This window comes from Tachyglossus aculeatus, chromosome 15 (genome assembly GCF_015852505.1).
Source record: "Tachyglossus aculeatus isolate mTacAcu1 chromosome 15, mTacAcu1.pri, whole genome shotgun sequence".
Taxonomy (NCBI): domain Eukaryota; kingdom Metazoa; phylum Chordata; class Mammalia; order Monotremata; family Tachyglossidae; genus Tachyglossus; species Tachyglossus aculeatus.
Window position 1 is genome coordinate 27,274,032 of NC_052080.1, and position 16,391 is coordinate 27,290,422.

The 16,391-nt window shown below is 57.1% G+C and overlaps 1 protein-coding gene across 1 annotated transcript in view; it reads left to right on the forward strand.

Annotated features, from left to right (window-relative positions):
- LOC119937608 (transient receptor potential cation channel subfamily C member 4 associated protein) overlaps nt 1-16,391 on the forward strand; it is a 21,273-nt gene continuing 4,882 nt past the window's right edge. The window contains exons 1-16 of the mRNA XM_038757156.1: nt 1-165; nt 7,303-7,431; nt 8,205-8,321; nt 9,072-9,129; nt 9,876-9,931; nt 10,363-10,491; nt 10,793-10,994; nt 11,303-11,491; nt 11,688-11,824; nt 11,974-12,105; nt 12,591-12,649; nt 13,173-13,274; nt 13,541-13,624; nt 14,112-14,202; nt 14,417-14,557; nt 15,239-15,347. Of these exons, the coding sequence (XP_038613084.1) occupies nt 1-165; nt 7,303-7,431; nt 8,205-8,321; nt 9,072-9,129; nt 9,876-9,931; nt 10,363-10,491; nt 10,793-10,994; nt 11,303-11,491; nt 11,688-11,824; nt 11,974-12,105; nt 12,591-12,649; nt 13,173-13,274; nt 13,541-13,624; nt 14,112-14,202; nt 14,417-14,557; nt 15,239-15,347 (1,900 nt within the window). The remainder of the gene's footprint in view (nt 166-7,302; nt 7,432-8,204; nt 8,322-9,071; nt 9,130-9,875; nt 9,932-10,362; nt 10,492-10,792; nt 10,995-11,302; nt 11,492-11,687; nt 11,825-11,973; nt 12,106-12,590; nt 12,650-13,172; nt 13,275-13,540; nt 13,625-14,111; nt 14,203-14,416; nt 14,558-15,238; nt 15,348-16,391) is intronic.

Genomic DNA, 16,391 nt, shown 5'->3' on the forward strand with positions numbered 1-16,391 from the left:
ATGGCGACGGGCCTTCACTTCCGGTGTGTGGGAGGAGCCGCCATGGCGGCGGGCCTTCACTTCCGGTGTGTGGGAGGAGGCGTCATGGCGGCGGGTCCGGACAGCCTCCTGGGCCGGCTCCGGCGCGGGCAGCTGACGGGCTGCGGCCTGGCCCGGGCCGCGCAGGTGGGCACCGGGACCCGTCCCACCCCGGGGGGAGGAGGAGGAGGACGAGGAAGGGGGACGGGAGGGATGCCTGACCTCAAGCAATTAGTAATCAATCAATCAATCAATGGTATTTGTTGAGCGCTTACTGTGTGCAGAGCACTGGACTAAGCGCATGGGAAGTACAAGTTGGCAACATATACAGTCCCTGCCCAACAGTCTAGGAGACTGTCCTTTGCACACAGTAAGGGCTCACTTTATTCCATTTATTTTGTCTTGTTGTCTGTCTTCTTCTAGACTGTGAGCCCGCTGTTGGGTAGGGACCGTCTCTGTTGCCAGTTTGTACTTCCCAAGCGCTTAGTACAGTGCTCTGCACGCAGTAAGCGCTCAAGAAATATGAATGAATGAATGACTATATTGACACCTGTCTATTTGTTCTGTTTTGCTGTGTTTCTCCCCCTTTTAGACTGTGAGCCCGTTGTTGGGTAGGGACCGTCTCTATATATTGCAAACTTGTACTTCCTAAGCGCTCAGTACAGTGCTCTGCACACACTAAGCGCTCAATTTATTCCATTTCTTTTGTTTTATTTTGTTGTCTGTCTCCCCCTGCTAGACTGTGAGCCCGCTGTTGGGTAGGGATCGTCTGAATTTGTTGCCGACTTGGACTTCCCAAGCGCTTAGTCCAGTGCTCTGCACACAATAAGCACTCAGTAAATGTGATTGAATGAATGAGTGAATGAATATATTGACACCTGCCCACTTGTTCTGTTTTGCTGTCTTTCTCCCCCTTTTAGACTGTGAGCCCGTTGTTGGGTAGGGACTGTCTCTATTTGTTGCCATCTTGGACTTCCCAAGCACTTAGTACAGTACTCTGCACACAGTAAGCGCTCAATTTATTTTATTTTGTTTTGTTGTCTGTCTCCCTCTTCTAGACTGTGAGCCCATTGTTGGGTAGGGACCGTCTCTATTTGTTGCCAACTTGGACTTCCCAAGCGCTTAGTACAGTGCTCTGCACACAGTAAGCGCTCAATAAATACGATTGAAAGAGTGAATGAATATATTAACACCTGTCCACTTGTTCTGTTTTGCTGTCTTTCTCCCCTTTTTAGACTGTGAGCCCGTTGTTGGGTAGGGGCCGTCTCTATATGTTAGCAGCTTGTACCTCCCAAGCGCTTAGTCCAGTGCTCTGCACACAGTAAGCGCTCAATAAATACGATTGAATGAGTGAAGGACTGACGTCCCCCTCCCCTTCCTTCCTCTTCCTCATTCATTCAATCGCATTTGTTGAGCGCTGCCAGGGTCCCCAGCACTCTACAAGTACATACTTGGATGAGAGGCAGCGTGGCTCAGTGGAAAGAGCCCGGGCTTTGGAGTCAGAGGTCATGGGTTCAAGTTATTTATTTTATTTGTACATATTTATTCTGTTTATTTTATTTTGTTAATATGTTTTGTTTTGTTGTCTGTCTCCTCCTTCTAGACTGTGAACCCACTGTTGGGTAGGGGCCGTCTCTAGATGTTGCCAACTTGGACTTCCCAAGTGCTTAGTACAGTGCTCTGCACACAGTAAGCGCTCAATAAATACGATTGATTGATTGAGTAAATATGACTGAATGAATGAATGAATCCCAGCCCCGCCACTTGTCAGCTGTGTGACTTTGGGCCAGTCACTTTACTTCTCTGGGCTTCAGTTCCCTCATCTGTAAAATGGGGATTGACTGTGAGCCCCCCTGATAGTAGTAGTAATAATAATGGCATTTATTAAGCACTTACTATGTGCAAAGCACTGTTCTAAGCACTGGGGAGGTTACAGGGTGATCAGGTTGTCCCACGGGGGGCTCATCCCCATTTTACAGATGAGGTAACAGGCCCAGAGAACAGTAATAATAATGATGGCATTTTTTAAGCGCTTACTATGTGCAAAGCACTGTTCTAAGCGCTGGGGAGGTTACAGGGTGATCAGGTTGTCCCACGGGGGGCTCACAATCTTCATCCCCATTTTACAGATGAGGTAACTGAGGCCCAGAAAATAGTGATAGTAATGATGGCATTTATTAAGCACTTACTATGCGCAAAGCACTGTTCTAAGCGCTGGGGAGGTTACAAGGTGATCAGGTTGTCCCACGGGGAGCTCACAATCTTTGTCCCCATTTTACAGATGAGGTAACTGAGGCCCAGAGAATAGTAACAATAATGATGGCATTTGTTAAGCGCTTACTATGTGCAAAGCACTGTTCTAAGCCCTGGGGAGGTTACAAGGTGATCAGGTTGTCCCACGGGGGGCTCACAGTCTTCATCCCCATTTTACAGATGCGGGAACTGAGGCCCAGAGAAGTGACGTGACTTGCCCAAAGTCACACAGCTGACAATTGGCAGAGCCGGGATTAGAACCCTCGACCTTCTGACTCCCGGGCCCTATCCACTAGGCCACGCTTCTTTTCATTCATTCATTCAATCGTATTTATTGAGCGCTTACCGTGTGCAGAGCACTGTGCTAAGCGCTTGGGAAGTACAAGTTGGCAACATTGAGAGGTGTCATCCCCAACCAATTTCCTCCACACCCCCCCTTTTTTTTTTTTACCTGATCACCTTGTATCCCACCAGTGCTTTGAACAGTGCTTGGCACATAGTAAGCGCCTAGCAAATGCCATCGTTATTATTATTATTGTCTTTATTAGTACGGAGAAGCATTGTGGCCCAATGGAAAGAGCCCGGGTTTGGGGGTCAGAGGTCACAGGTTCTAATCCCGGCCCAACCACTTGTCAGCTGTGTGACTTTGGGCAAGTCACTTCACTTCTCTGGGCCTCAGTTCCCTCAGAAGGTCACGGGTCCTAATCCTGGCTCCGCCACTTGTCTGCTGTGTGGCCTTGGGAAATTCACATCACTTCTCTGGGCCTCAGTTCCTTCGTCTGTCAAATGGGGATGAAGACTGTGAGCCCCACATGGGACAACCTGATCACTTTGTATCTTCCCCAGTGCTTAGAACATAGCAGGCGCTTAGCAAATGCCGTCATTATTATTATTGTTTACTTTGGTTGTACTTATTTAATACTGTATTAATGACGTGCACATAGCTGTAATTCTGTTCTTACGGTTTCGACTCTTCTACCTGTTTTATTGTCTGTCTCCCCCTTCTAGACTGTGAGCCCGTTGTTGGGTAGGGACCGTCTCTAGATGTGGCCGACTTGTACTTCCCAAGCGCTTAGTACACTGCTCTGCACACAGTAAGCGCTCAATAAATACGATTGAATGAAGGAATAAATGACTGTACTAAGCGATTGGGCGAGGACCCGACAACCACAGACGCATTCCCTGCCCACAGCGAGTGCGCAGTCTAGAGAAGGAGACAGACATTAATACATACGAATAGGTAAATCATTTCTTGAAAAAATAGGGTGTCAATACCTTACTATGTGCCAGGACCCAGCGCTTAGAATCTCTATTTGTTGCCAGTTTATACTTCACAGGTGCTTAGAACAGTGCTCTGCGCACAGTAAGCGCTCAATAAATACGATTGAATGAATGAACAGTGCTTGGCACACAGTAAGCGTTCAACAAATGCCATTATTATTATTATTATTATTGCAGTGCTAAGCGCTGGGGTGGGTACAAGCAAATCAGGTTGGATACAGACACTGTCCCGATTGGGGCTTACGGGCTTAATCCCCATTTTGCAGATGAGGTAACTGAGGTGTGGATAAGGTAAACAATACTAGTAGTAATGGTATTGGTTAAGCGCTTACTATGTGCCAAGCACTGTTCTAAACGCTGAGGTAGATTGTCCCTCGTGGGACTCACAGTCTTAATCCCCATTTGACAGATGAGGGAACTGAGGCACAGTGAAGTGACTTAACCAAGGCCACACAGCAGACAAGTGGCGGAGCCAGGATTAGGAGCCGTAGACCTTCTGATTCCCAGGCCTGTGGTCTGCATACAGATGCGCTCCTCGCCTTCCTCGTCCTACTCCAACTTCTTTTTCCTCCTCCTCCTCCCTCTCCTCTCCACATTGCGCGATTGCGGAGCGCCGAGCCCGGCGCATTGGGGTGATAGTGATGCTTCCGACGGTGGCGAAATCTTTTGAGCGGTCGATGGGCTCCAGCCCACCAACCTGTGCGGAGGAGTTAATCATAACCATCAATCAATCAATCAATCGTATTTATTGAGCGCTCCAATCATAAGGTTGGAGGTTTGCCGAGAGCAGCGAGCGAGCAGGCGGGCAAGGGTGGCAGCCCCGTCGCAAAGGGGGCTCGAAGGTTTCTAATCAAAACTAGAGGTGTGGGGGTTGGTGAGTGCTTACTATGTGCCAAGCACAGTGCTCAGCGCAGTACACAACAACCGGATCAGGCACAGCCCCCATCTCTCAGGGAGCTCACAGTTTAAGTCGGAGGGAGAACGGGTACCGAATCCGTATTTTACAGAATTGGAAACTGAGGCACAGAGAAGTTTTAGACTGTGAGCCCAATGTTGGGTAGGGACTGTCTCTATATGTTGCCAATTTGTATTTCCCAAGCGCTTAGTACAGTGCCCTGCACATGGTAAGCGCTCAATAAATACAATTGATGATGATGATGATGAAGTTGTGACCTGAGGCAGACCTTTGGCAAATGTGAGACTAGAACCCGGATCTCCTTGCCTCCTTCCCCTCCCCACAGCACCTGTATATATGTTTGGACTGTGAGCCCCTTCTAGACTGTAAGCCCACTGTTGGGTAGGGATTGTCTCTATATGTTCCCAACTTGTACTTCCCAAGCGCTTAGTACAGTTCTCTGCACACAGTAAGCGCTCAATAAATACAATTAAATGAATGAGTGAATCTCCTGACTCTGAGCCCTGGGCCCTTTCTTTCCACAAGGCCACGTTACCTGCCACATTTTTTCCAGAATGACGGCGGCGTAGTGTGGCTGCCGTGCCGGACAGAAGTGACCTTGGCCAGGCGGTTTCCCTGGGAGCCGCGGCGTTTTTCAATCAATCAATCAATCGTATTGAGCGCTTACTATGTGCAGAACACTGTACTAAGCGCTTGGGAAGTACAAATTGGCAACCTATAGAGACAGTCCCTACCCAACATTGGGCTCACAGCCTAAAAGGGGGAGACAGAGAACAAAACTAAACATACTAACAAAATAAAATAAATAGAATAGATATGTACAAGTAAAATAAATAAATAGAGTAGTAAATATGTACAAACGTATATACATATATACAGGTGCTGTGGGGAAGGGAAGGAGGTAAGATGGGGGGGATGGAGAGGGGGACGAGGGGGAGAGGAAGGAAGGGGAACTGCCTGTGTTGGTTGGAAATTTTGGGGTATTCGTCTTGGGCCGCCCCGGCTGCCCCCTGGAGCTCCCCGCCCCTTTGGTTGGCCGGACACCTTCATCGTCCACTGCCCAGCCCCGGACAAGCTGGAATGGGGTTGGGATCCAGGTGTTCCGACTCCCCGAGTCTTACGCTTTCCTCTGGGAATAGAGCGAGAGTCAGAAGAGGAGCAGCGGGGCCTAGCAGAAAGAGTCGGACCCTTGGTGTCAGAGGACTCGGGGTCAAATCCTAGCCTCCCACTCGTCCGCCGGGTGACCTTCTCTTTATCTCGGTTTCCTCACCTGTGAAACGAGGCTTCAATCCCTCTCTTTCCTTGCCTTTAGTCAGTCTGTGAACCGCACGCGGGATAGGGACTGGATGTGGCCTGACGATCTAGTACCTCAGGGGCGTGGGGCGGGCGGCCGGTTGACCCTTGGCCCGCGGGGGATCCGGGATGGGAGGACCCCGCCCCCGGCTCACTGGGCATCTCCTTTCCAGGCAGGAAGGAAGGCAGCGAGTCCCGTTCATCCAGGACGAAGCTCTTCTTCCCCGGGAATTTATGGGCGGGGAAAGCGTCTGCTCATTCCGTCTCGTTGCACGCTCCCAGGAGCTTAGGAAAGTGCTCTGTACGCAGGAAGCCCTCAATACGTACCATTGATTGTTTGATTGTCCGGGCACTTCTGTGCCTCAGTTCCCTCATCTGTAAAATGGGAATTAAGACTCTGAGCCCCCCCCCCGTGGGACAACCTGATCACCTTGTAGCCTCCCCAGCGCTTAGAACAGTGCTTTGTACATAGTAAGTGGTGGAGAAGGAGGCAAGCTACCTTTCATACATCCTCTGGCTCCTCCCTACATCATTCACCCCCTCTGCCTTTTCTTTTCTTCATTCCTTGTAACGACAATAATAATAATAATAATTGTAGTGTTTAAATGCTAACTTTGTGTTAGGCACTGTAATTCACCTGTCTATTTGTTTCGTTTTGTTGTCTGTCTCCCCCTTCCAGGCTGTGAGCCCATTGTTGGGTAGGGACCGTCTCTGTATATTGCCGATTTGTACTTCCCAAGCGCTTAGTACAGTGCTCTGCACACAGTAAGCGCTCAATAAATGTAATTGAATGAATGAATGAATCTAGGATCCGTCCCGATCCTTGATGCGGTGCTTGGCACAGAGTAAGCATCTAATGCCACGATTATTAGTGTCAGTAGAGGATCGGTGGCCAAAAATTAGCCTTATGCAGAGCGCTTTCCCGGAGACTTAGGAGAAGCAAAAGACTTAAAAGAGCACAATGCCCGCCCTCTAGGAGCTCCCAAAACAAAGGGAAGAGAGTGACACAGAGGCAGGGAGAGCGGAGGATGGAAAGATGGCTAAGCATAAAGGACTGGGGAAATCCAAAGTCCGTTGTCCATTTCAGAAAGCGAAAACCAGGGAAGACGAGGTAGAAATCACCTATTGGAGAGAGCGGGGCCTGAGGTTTCCAGACCCAGCTCTGCTCATTCAGTCCTATTGATTGAGCGCTTACCGTGTGCAAAGCACCGTACAAAGCGCTCCGTGGAATGACAAATAGACTGGGCGCCCCTGGGCCCAGCCCCTCCACCCCAACCTCCTGCCCAGGCCGTTCCTGCGGACAGCATTGTGTCTCCCCCTTCCAGACGGTCTCTATATGTTGCCAAACTGTACTTTCCGAGCACTTAATACAGTAAGCGATCAATAGTACGATTGAATGAACGAGGGGCAGCGCTGCTGGAGGCGGCTGGTTTTCCCACACGAACGACGTCGTAAATGGTTCGAGGCGGCTCCCGAACCCCGGCGGGATCATCTCCCCGCTTGGGCCGAGGCGTAACCGGGCTGTCGCTGTCTGGCTGCAGCTCCCGGAGGGTTTTCTGAAGGAGAGGGATAAGCAGGCCGGTTGGAACGGGATCCCCTTGCTGGTCCGGAAGCTGTACCGGAACAGCCGCCCCAACGGCGACTTCGCCAAGTGCCAAGACGTCCTCAAGGTAACGGCCCACGCGGGGCTTCGAGCGCGGTGGCGGCCCGGCTTGGCCCTCGCCATGTGGGCACCCCTGCCTGGAGGGTGGGAAGCCGCCGTCGTGGCCGGCGGTCGCAGGGGAGCCCCAACAGCTGTTCCCCTCCGCCCACGTGGAACGGGCCTGGGGCTGGGTCTCCGTGGCCCTGCCCGCCGCGGGCTTCTTACCTGGAGAAGCCATCTCCGTTGCCACTTGGGTGGAGAGGCGTGGAGAAAAAGGATGGGGGAGACGGAAGCCCCTTGCTGGGTCTGTGTGATGCCCAGGCTGGTTCGTGCCCACCTGGGATACTACCCTTCCCTCCTTCCCTTCCAGCCAGCAGACCCGCTCCCCTCGGCGGGCTGGGAGCTGGGGGTTGGGGGGCCGGCCTCTCGGCGGTGCCCAAGTGAGGTTGGATGGGGTGAGGCTCTGGGGGAGGGTAAGGGGGCTGTGGAAGAAGCCCCCTGCTCGGTGCCCATCAGCGGCAACCCTGGCATTCAGAGCCCCGGGGCCGCTGGGAGCCCATGGCCCTGGTTACTCGGGGGTTGGGGAGGAAAGAGGTGGGACAGGGGAGGGGAAGGTGAGCGGAGGGCACAGTAAGGGTGGGACACAGTCACTGTTTCTGGGTGGAAGCTCTGAAAGTGTGTGTGGGGATGGGGGAGAGAAGATGGGGGGGAGGGAGTTGTGAGCCCCGCCGTGGCTGCTCCCCCCCAGCCAGCCTGGGTTGACCGCACATGGCCTCGCTGTCCGGTCGTTTGCCTCTGCAGGAGATCGCCCCTCTGCTGTCCGTCGAGGCCATAGTGTTCGTCACCGAGGAGAGAAAAGCCATACGAGAGTCCAGTTTCCCCAGTACCTACACTTTCGACCTCTTCGGAGGAGTGGATGTAAGTTCGGGCGTCGGGTGTCCGTGTGTGCGTGGTTGTGAGTGTGCCCGGGGGGGCCTTGGAAGAGAAAAGCCTGCCTTGCTGTGCCAGCGGAATGACCCCACCCCCCGGCGCTGAGGGGCCTGCGGCTGCCAGCTGTCCGGGACCCCCCGACTGCCGTAAGTGGCCCGGCGGCCCAGGGACTAAAGAGCCGAGGCGGCCTGCGGCCAGTCGGTCTGGGGCCCGGCCCACAGATGGGGACTCCCTGCCGAGCCAGAGTTCGTCTGCTCTCTCTCCCTAAAAATGGCCATTGTCGTTTGAGCTCGTGGGCCAAGCAGATGGAAACCTGTCCTTGCGGTCAGTCAGTCGGTCAAGAGTGCTTCCTTACAGCAAGCCCAATAAGTACCGAGTGCTTGGGAGAGTGGTGGACGTCGAAGGCGCGATCCCTGCCCCGAAGGGACTTATGATCGAGCCAGGCGCTTACTGTGTGCGGAACACTGGATTAAGCGCTCGGGAGAGTACAAGATATAACAATGTAACAGACCGCTTCCCTGTCCGCGACGAGCTTACAGTCTAGAGGGAAGCGGCCGAGGAGTCCGGCTCGTGAGGAGGCCTCACGTAAGCGTCCTCGCCTCGGGCGCCGGTGACGTTGCCCCGGTTGGCCCGGGGTTGCCGGCCCTCGCGGGGACGCGGAGCGGCGGGTGGCGCTGGAAGGTGCCTCTGACTTTGCCCTCCGAAGCGGCTTCTGAGATGGATTCTTTGCTTCCACAGCTCCTTGTGGAAATCCTCATGCAACCGACGCTCACTCCACAGATAACCAAGCCCAAGAGTAAGTGATCCCCGGCTGTTTGCCGCCTGTCCCCCACAGCGTCCCTGCCCTGAGAGGCCCTCCCAGGCCCGAGCGGCTTCCCTCTCCATCCTCCTGCTCCATTGGGGGGCCCGCACCCCTATCGAAGCCCCTTGAGAATGAGGGTGAAAGCATCTAGCCAGTAGCAGCAGTGGCCCCTTTCAAACTCCTATGGTCATCCACTTTCCCTTCGGGACTCCCCCGATTAATCCAGGGACCCTTTAAGGGCCTCCCGTGCTCCAAGCGGCACGATTTAGTGGTGATCGCCCGGGCATCGGGCGACTCGGGTTCTAACCCCAGCACCGTCCCTTGTCCGCTGTGTGACCTTGGGCAAGTCTGCTAACTTCCCCGTGCCTCAGTTCCTTCATCCGTAAAGCGCTGATGAAGGCTATGAGCCCCCAGGGACTGTATTCAACCCGATTAGCTTGTATGTACCCCGGCGCCTAGTACAGCGACTGGCACATTGTAACCCCGTAAAAAATACCCGATTAAAAAACAAAGCAGCAGCAGCGGTAGTCGTAGCATTGCTCGTGGTTCGGCGTCTGAGGTGCGTGGGTGGTCTTGCATGGTGACTGAGCTTGTGTCCTTCCTGGGCTGCCGGTCGCCGTCCATCCACCCGCCGGCCCACAGACGAGCCTCCTCGGCCTCAGAGCCCCAGACCCCCTCGTGGGAACCCGGCCCGAGGGAACGTCCAGTAACCGGCCACTCTCCTCTCTGTTTGCTTTCAGTCAGCGACGACCTGACCAAGGAGTGCCTGAGCATCCTGTACAACACCTGTATATGTGTGAGTGTCCCGGGCCGTGGCGTGGGCCGGGCCGCGGGGGTGGACGCCAGCCCCCGGCCTCAGCGCCGGACTCGTCAGCGTCTTTAGGCGGCAATGAGCTTCCACCTGTAGCTTCCCGATCGCCGGGCTGTGGTCTTTGGGTTCCCTTTCTTCAGGACACGAGGTCCTAGGTGGAGTTGGGTAGCAGGGATGGGGCTGGGTGGTGCCCTCCAGGCAGGACCAGGCTGCCCCCCTGGAATACGGGTGGCCCGGACTTCCCTCTTCCCTCTCCCTAACCCGGGCGGACACCCTGGCGGTTGCTCGCCCGCCGTCGGGCCCGTCGCGGACCTCCCCGCCCACCTCCCGGGGCGGCGGTGGGATCCCCTCGGTCCCGGGCGGTCAGCCGCATCGGGGTCGCGCTTGAGCCGCGCACCTCGGTTGCTCTTGGGCAGACAGAAGGAGTGTCCAAGCGCCTGGCGGAGAGGGAAGACTTTGTCCCCTTCCTGTTCTCGCTGATGACCAACAAGAAGATCTTCCTGCAGACGGTAACGCTGATCGAGGACGTCCTGGGAGTTAAAAAGGTGGGACGCCGTCCAGCCCGCGGGGCGGTGGAGAGGGCGGGGGGTGAGCTCGTTGGCTGTCGGGGGCTGGGACCTGGGCGGGCCTCTCACCCCCGCGGCGTTGCCCTTCGCCCCGGTCGGCCACTCGGCGCCCAGGGCCGGCCAGCCACGGCCCGGGGTCCGGCGAGCCCGGTGCCGGCCGGCCACGGTATCGCTCACCATCCGTGCTCCGCGGCGGCAGGCCCCCCTCCCTGAGTCCGGGGAGGTGGGACCCCTCAGCCCCCAGCCCAGGTGGTCAGGGACTTTGCCGGTGGCCCTGCAGGAGATTATCCGCCTAGAGGACGTGCCCAACCTCACCACCCTGGTGTCCAGCTTCGACCAGCAGCAGCTGGCCAACTTGTGCCGCATCCTGGCCGTCACCATTTCCGAGCAGGACGACGGTTCCAACGACAAGCGAACTCTGCTCGCCAAGAACGCCCAGCATAGGAAAAACCCGGGGCCCTCCCGGGCCGAGGTCAATCAAGGTGAGGGGCCTGGGCGGAGAGCCTGGTCGGTGCCACCCGAGCTGGGCGCCGGGGGCACAGGGGAAGCCCGGCCACACTTTGCTTCCGCTGGACCCGCCCGCCGCTTGGGCTTGGGGAAGCGACGAGGGTACCCCTCCGTGGTGGTCGGTGGCGCCCGGAGAGGCGGGTGGGTCCGGGCGGCTCTGGGGTCTTGGGGAGCGGCGTTCGCCACCCCGGGCTCGCTCGGCCCGGCCGGGTGAGACCCCAAACCGGCGTGAGACCCCAAACCGATCCGCTGAGGGCCCCCCGCCCCCCCCACCGTGTGCCAGCTGCCCTCCTGCAGATCCCGGGCTTCGTGGAGAAGCTGTGCCAGCTGGCCACACGGAAGGTGGCGGACGGCGCGGCCTCCTCGAGCTTTCTGCAGGAACTGGAGGAGTGGTACATGTGGATGGACAACGCCCTGGTGCTGGACTTGCTGCTGCCCGGGGCCGACGATGACCCTGACCACAGCGGCTCAGGTACCCGGGACCCCCCGCTCCTGCCGGTCCCTGGGGTTTCCCGTTTTGCAAAGGTGGGCCGTGGAGGGGCGGATCGGGGAAGGGCGAGGTGCCGGGGTTCTCTCGACACGGCTCTCTAACTGTGGGGAGGGGAAGGGGCTCCTCGTCGGGTGGCGTCGGAGGGGTCCGCGTGCTCACGTCGCACCGTCTTGCCTAGAGTCTCCGGACGAGAGCGGCCCGCCCCCTGCCCGGCTGCGGGTGCCCCAGGCCATGAAGGTCATGCACGAAGTCATGTACAAGCTGGAGGTGCTCTACATCCTGGGCGTGCTCCTGATGGGCAGCCAGCGCACTCAGGTGACCGGTGGCCTGGGCGGACTTAGGTGGCGGGGCGGGGCCGGGGGGCGCGCCGTGCCTAGCCCAGCGTGGCATCGCGGGGATGGAGCCGGGGCGGGTGAGGAGGGGCCCCCTTCCCCGGGGCTGACCCGCTGGGGATTCCCCCGCAGGTCCACACGCTGCTCGCCAAGTTCCGGCTGGTGCCCGGGCTGAACCGCCTGTTCGAGGAGCTCATCTGGAGGGAGCACTCGGGCCCCACCCTCGTGCTGCCCGGCCACAGCCAGAACTGTGACTGGAGCCCCGTGAGTCCGCCCGCAGCCCCGGCGGCGACGGGGGCGGGCAGGGAGACGGGATGGGGAGGGCCACAGGCGCCACCGCACGCCCCAATCTTGTCTGATTTGCCAGCAGCCCCCTCCCCTTCCTGCCCGTCTCCTGGGTCTCGGGGGTCCCCCGGGCTGGGCTTTTATCCTCGTGCCCCACAGTTGGACGGTACTGTGCGGTTCTCGACGTTGGAGTCTGCTCCCCTCTGAACCTGCATCACACCCCCACCCGCCTCCCCCTCTTGCTGTAGACGGCTTCATCGTAATAATTATAATAATGGCATTTGTTAAGCGCTTACTATGTGCAAAGCACTCAGCGGCCCCCGCTCCCCACCCCCCGCGCCCCACTGCTGGCCTTCCCCACAATCTTCCTACCTCCGGGCCCCTTTGCGCTGCGCCGGGTGGAAGGAGACCTGAGAAAACTTGGAAAGATGACCCACTCCGCCTGACTTTTCTTTCCATCCAAGGATGTCTCTCTGAAGATTAAGTTTTTGAGACTTCTCCAGAGTTTCAGTGATCACCACGAGTAAGTCTGGACCTCAGCTCTCATTCCCCTCCCTACGCCCGTCGTGGTCTTCTCCCTCCCTCCTCCCGTTGCCCCCATCCTCTCCCCTCCTCTTCCTTCTGTCCCCCGCCCCCTTCCCTCCTCCCGCCTCTGAGGCTGGGGGTGACGACTGGGGTGGCAGCGAGGAGGTTGGACCCGTCTCTCTGGGGTCCACGGAGCGCTCACCCCCGGGGAGCGGCTGGTGGGAGGGGAAGGGCGGGCCAGATGTGCGAGCAGGAAGCTGGACGGAGGTCGGCTGGTTCGGGGGGCCGAGCCGGGCGTTATCCGTCCCATCCCCATCTCTCCCCACCCCCGGGCCTCGGTCAGACGGAGCCTTTTCCCCCCTCTTCTCCTGCAACCCCGCCTCTCTGGTCCTTCTCCGACACCCCCACCTCTCCGACCCTCCCGCAGCCCCCACCTCGCTCCAGTCCCTCCTCTGGGTGACACTCCCTCTCCTCCTGCCCTGTCGTTTCCCCCCGCCCCCCGGCTGCCTCCTCTGTCTCAGGAACAAGTATCTGTTGTTGAACGGCCCCGAGCTGGATGAGCTCTGCGCCATCTCCCGCAAGGCCAACATCCCTCAGGTGGAGGCGGTTGTCAACACAGACCGGTGAGAGTAAGAAAGACTCCAGCTTCCCCAAGGCCCCCGACCCTGTCTTCCCCATCCTTACCCTCCCCTCCTCTCCCGGCCGAGCCCCGGGGCTCGTGGGACGACCGCGGGCCATCGGTCTTGAGGGCGGGTGGCGGGGAGTAACATCGGCCCCCAGTCGGTGCCCATCCTGGCCCCCGAGCAGGCCAAGTTGGCATCGTCGTTTCCCCTGTGGTGGTCGGCCTTGCTTGGGCTCACCCACCCTGATTGAAATCTCTGTGTCCCAGGAGCCTGGTCTGCGATGGGAGTCTCGGGCTGTTGACTCGCCTGCTGCAGGTCATGAAGAGGGAACCTGCCGACTCTTCGTTCAGGTGGGTTGGGCAGTAAGGACAGGACCCATGTATGCCCGGCCATAGCGGCGGGGGCGACTGGCAGCCCCGGACCTCTGGGCAGCGGGGCTAGTGATTCCCAGGACCCCCCGGAGAAAGCCCCCACTGTCGCCTGCCCGGGCAGGAGGCTCAGCTGCTTGGTCACTTGTACATATCTATTCTATTTATTTTATTTTGTTAGTATGTTTGGTTTTGTTCTCTGTCTCCCCCTTTTAGACTGTGAGCCCACTGTTGGGTAGGGACTGTCTCTATATGTTGCCAATTTGTACTTCCCAAGTGCTTAGCACAGTGCTCTGCACATAGGAAGCGCTCAATAAGTACGATTGATGATGATGATGAGGCGGGTTCTAGGTTCTCTGCCACTTCACCTGGGACGTTGCCCCAAGTGAATCCTGGGGCCGCGGCGGGGGCGGGGGCGTCTACTGCAGCGGCCTCAGGGAAGCCCGAATAGTGGCGGCGTGCATCGCAGGTTTTGGCAGGCGAGGGCCGTGGAGAGTTTCCTCCGAGGAACCACTTCCTATGCTGACCAGATGTTCCTGCTGAACAGGGGCCTCCTGGAGGTGAGAGTCCCCTCCCCGTCCTCCACTTGGTTGTCAGGGGATGAGGGGAGCCAACCCGGTGCGGGAATCCCCAGGAGCAGAGCTGCTCTGGAAGGGAACCCCGGCGGGGACTCGGTGTGGGCGCGGAGCTGCTTCGGTTTACGCAGCGGGGCGGGTCTCCTCGGGGGCCGGGGAGGGGACGGAGACCGGAGTCGGAGCCGCGTCCCTCCCCCAGCACATCCTGAGCTGCATCGTGGACAGCGAGTGCCGCTCACGGGACGTCCTCCAGAGCTACTTCGACCTCCTGGGCGAACTGATGAAGTTCAACATCGACGCCTTCAGGAAATTCAACGAGTACGTCGACACCGACGCCAAGGTGAGGGTGGCCCTGCTCCGCCCTGCCCTGCTCCGTTGCTCGGTGGGGAGGTTCTCGGCGGCCCTGCCCCGGGAGCGGGGGCCTGGCCTGATGTGCCTCTGGGGAGAGGCACATCCCTGATAACCTCAGGTTGGGAGAGCATCCCTTCTCCCCTTATCATCATCACCATCATCAATCGTATTTATTGAGCGCTTACTGTGTGCAGAGCACTGTACTAAGCGCTTGGGAAGTACAAATTGGCAACATATAGAGACAGTCCCTACCCAACAGTGGGCTCACAGTCTAAAAGGGGGAGACAAAACCAAACATACTAACAAAATAAAATAAGTAGAATAGATATGTACAAGTAAAATGAATAAATAGAGTAATAAATATGTACAAACATATATACAGGTGCTGTGGGGAAGGGAAGGAGGTAAGATGGGGGGGATGGAGAGGGGGACGAGGGGGAGAGGAAGGAAGGGGCTCAGTCTGGGAAGGCCTCCTGGAGGAGGTGAGCTCTCAGTATGACCTTATGCCCTTATGACCTGGAGGGAGTTGGGGGTAGGAGCAGGAGACCCAGAGAAGCCAAGCAGCAGGCCCCAAAGTCACACGGACGGCTAGGGGTCCGCGTGGGTGGGGCGCCCGGCCGAGCCCCATCTGCCCCAGCCGGGCCGGTCCGACCCCTGCTCTGGGCTCCAGTTCCAGGTGTTTCTGGACCAGATCAACAACTCCCTGGTGGACTCCAACATGCTGGTGCGTTGCGTCACGCTGTCCCTGGACCACTTCCAGAGCCGCCCCGGCGCCCACGGTGAGACGCCTGGGGCCGGCCACCCCCCGTTAGGGGCCGGGCCTGCGGTGAGGGCCTGATCGATCAATCAGTTGTATTTATTGAGCGCTTACTGTGTGCAGAGCACTGGACTAAGCGCTTGGGAAGTCCAAGTTGGCAACATATAGAAGAAGTCCCTACCCAACAGTGGGCTCACAGTCTAGAAGTCTGATGAGTTGAGCTAGACGAGATAGAGGTGCAGCGAGAGGGCTTGCATTAATAATAATAATAATAATAATAACGGCATTTATTAAGCGCTTACTATGTGCAAAGCACTGTTCTAAGCGCTGGGGATGTTACAAGGTGATCAGGTTAGTACAGTACAAGTGCTTAGTACAGTGCTCTGCACATAGTAAGCACTCAATAAATACAATTGATGATCAGGTTGTCCCAAGGGGGTTCACAGTCTTCATCCCCATTCTACAGATGAGGTAACTGTATTAGAGGCATTAGAGTTGCGAAGAGCGCGGGCTGGAGGAGCGAGGTGAGGTATTCATTCAATCCATTAGGTCGTATTTATTGAGCACTTACTGTGTAGGGAGCACTGTACTAAGCCTTGCCTGCTACAATTCAGCAGTCAAGAGCGACAGTCCCTTCCCACACCGGGCTCACAGTCGAGAGGTAGGAGGGGACAAGGTGATGGAGTGCTTTCAAGCCAGCGGTGAGGAGATTTTGGTTGATGTGGAGGTGGATGGAGTTTCTTGAGGGCTGGGGAAACACGCCCTGAACGTTTCCGTAGAAAAATGATCCGGGCAGCAGAGCGAAGTAGGGAGCGGAGTGGGGAGAGACAGGAGGCCGGGCGGTCGGCAAGGAAGCCGATGCAGTAATCCAGGCCGGATAGGATGAGTGATTGTAGAAATACGGTAGTAGCTTGGATGGAGGGGAAAGGGCGGATTTTAGTGCTGCGAAGGTGGGACTGACGGGATTTAGCGATGGATTGAATACGTGCTTTGAGGGAGAGGGGTCAAGGATAACCCCGAGGTTTTGGGCTTGTGAGACAGGAAGGATGGTGGTGCATTCTATAGC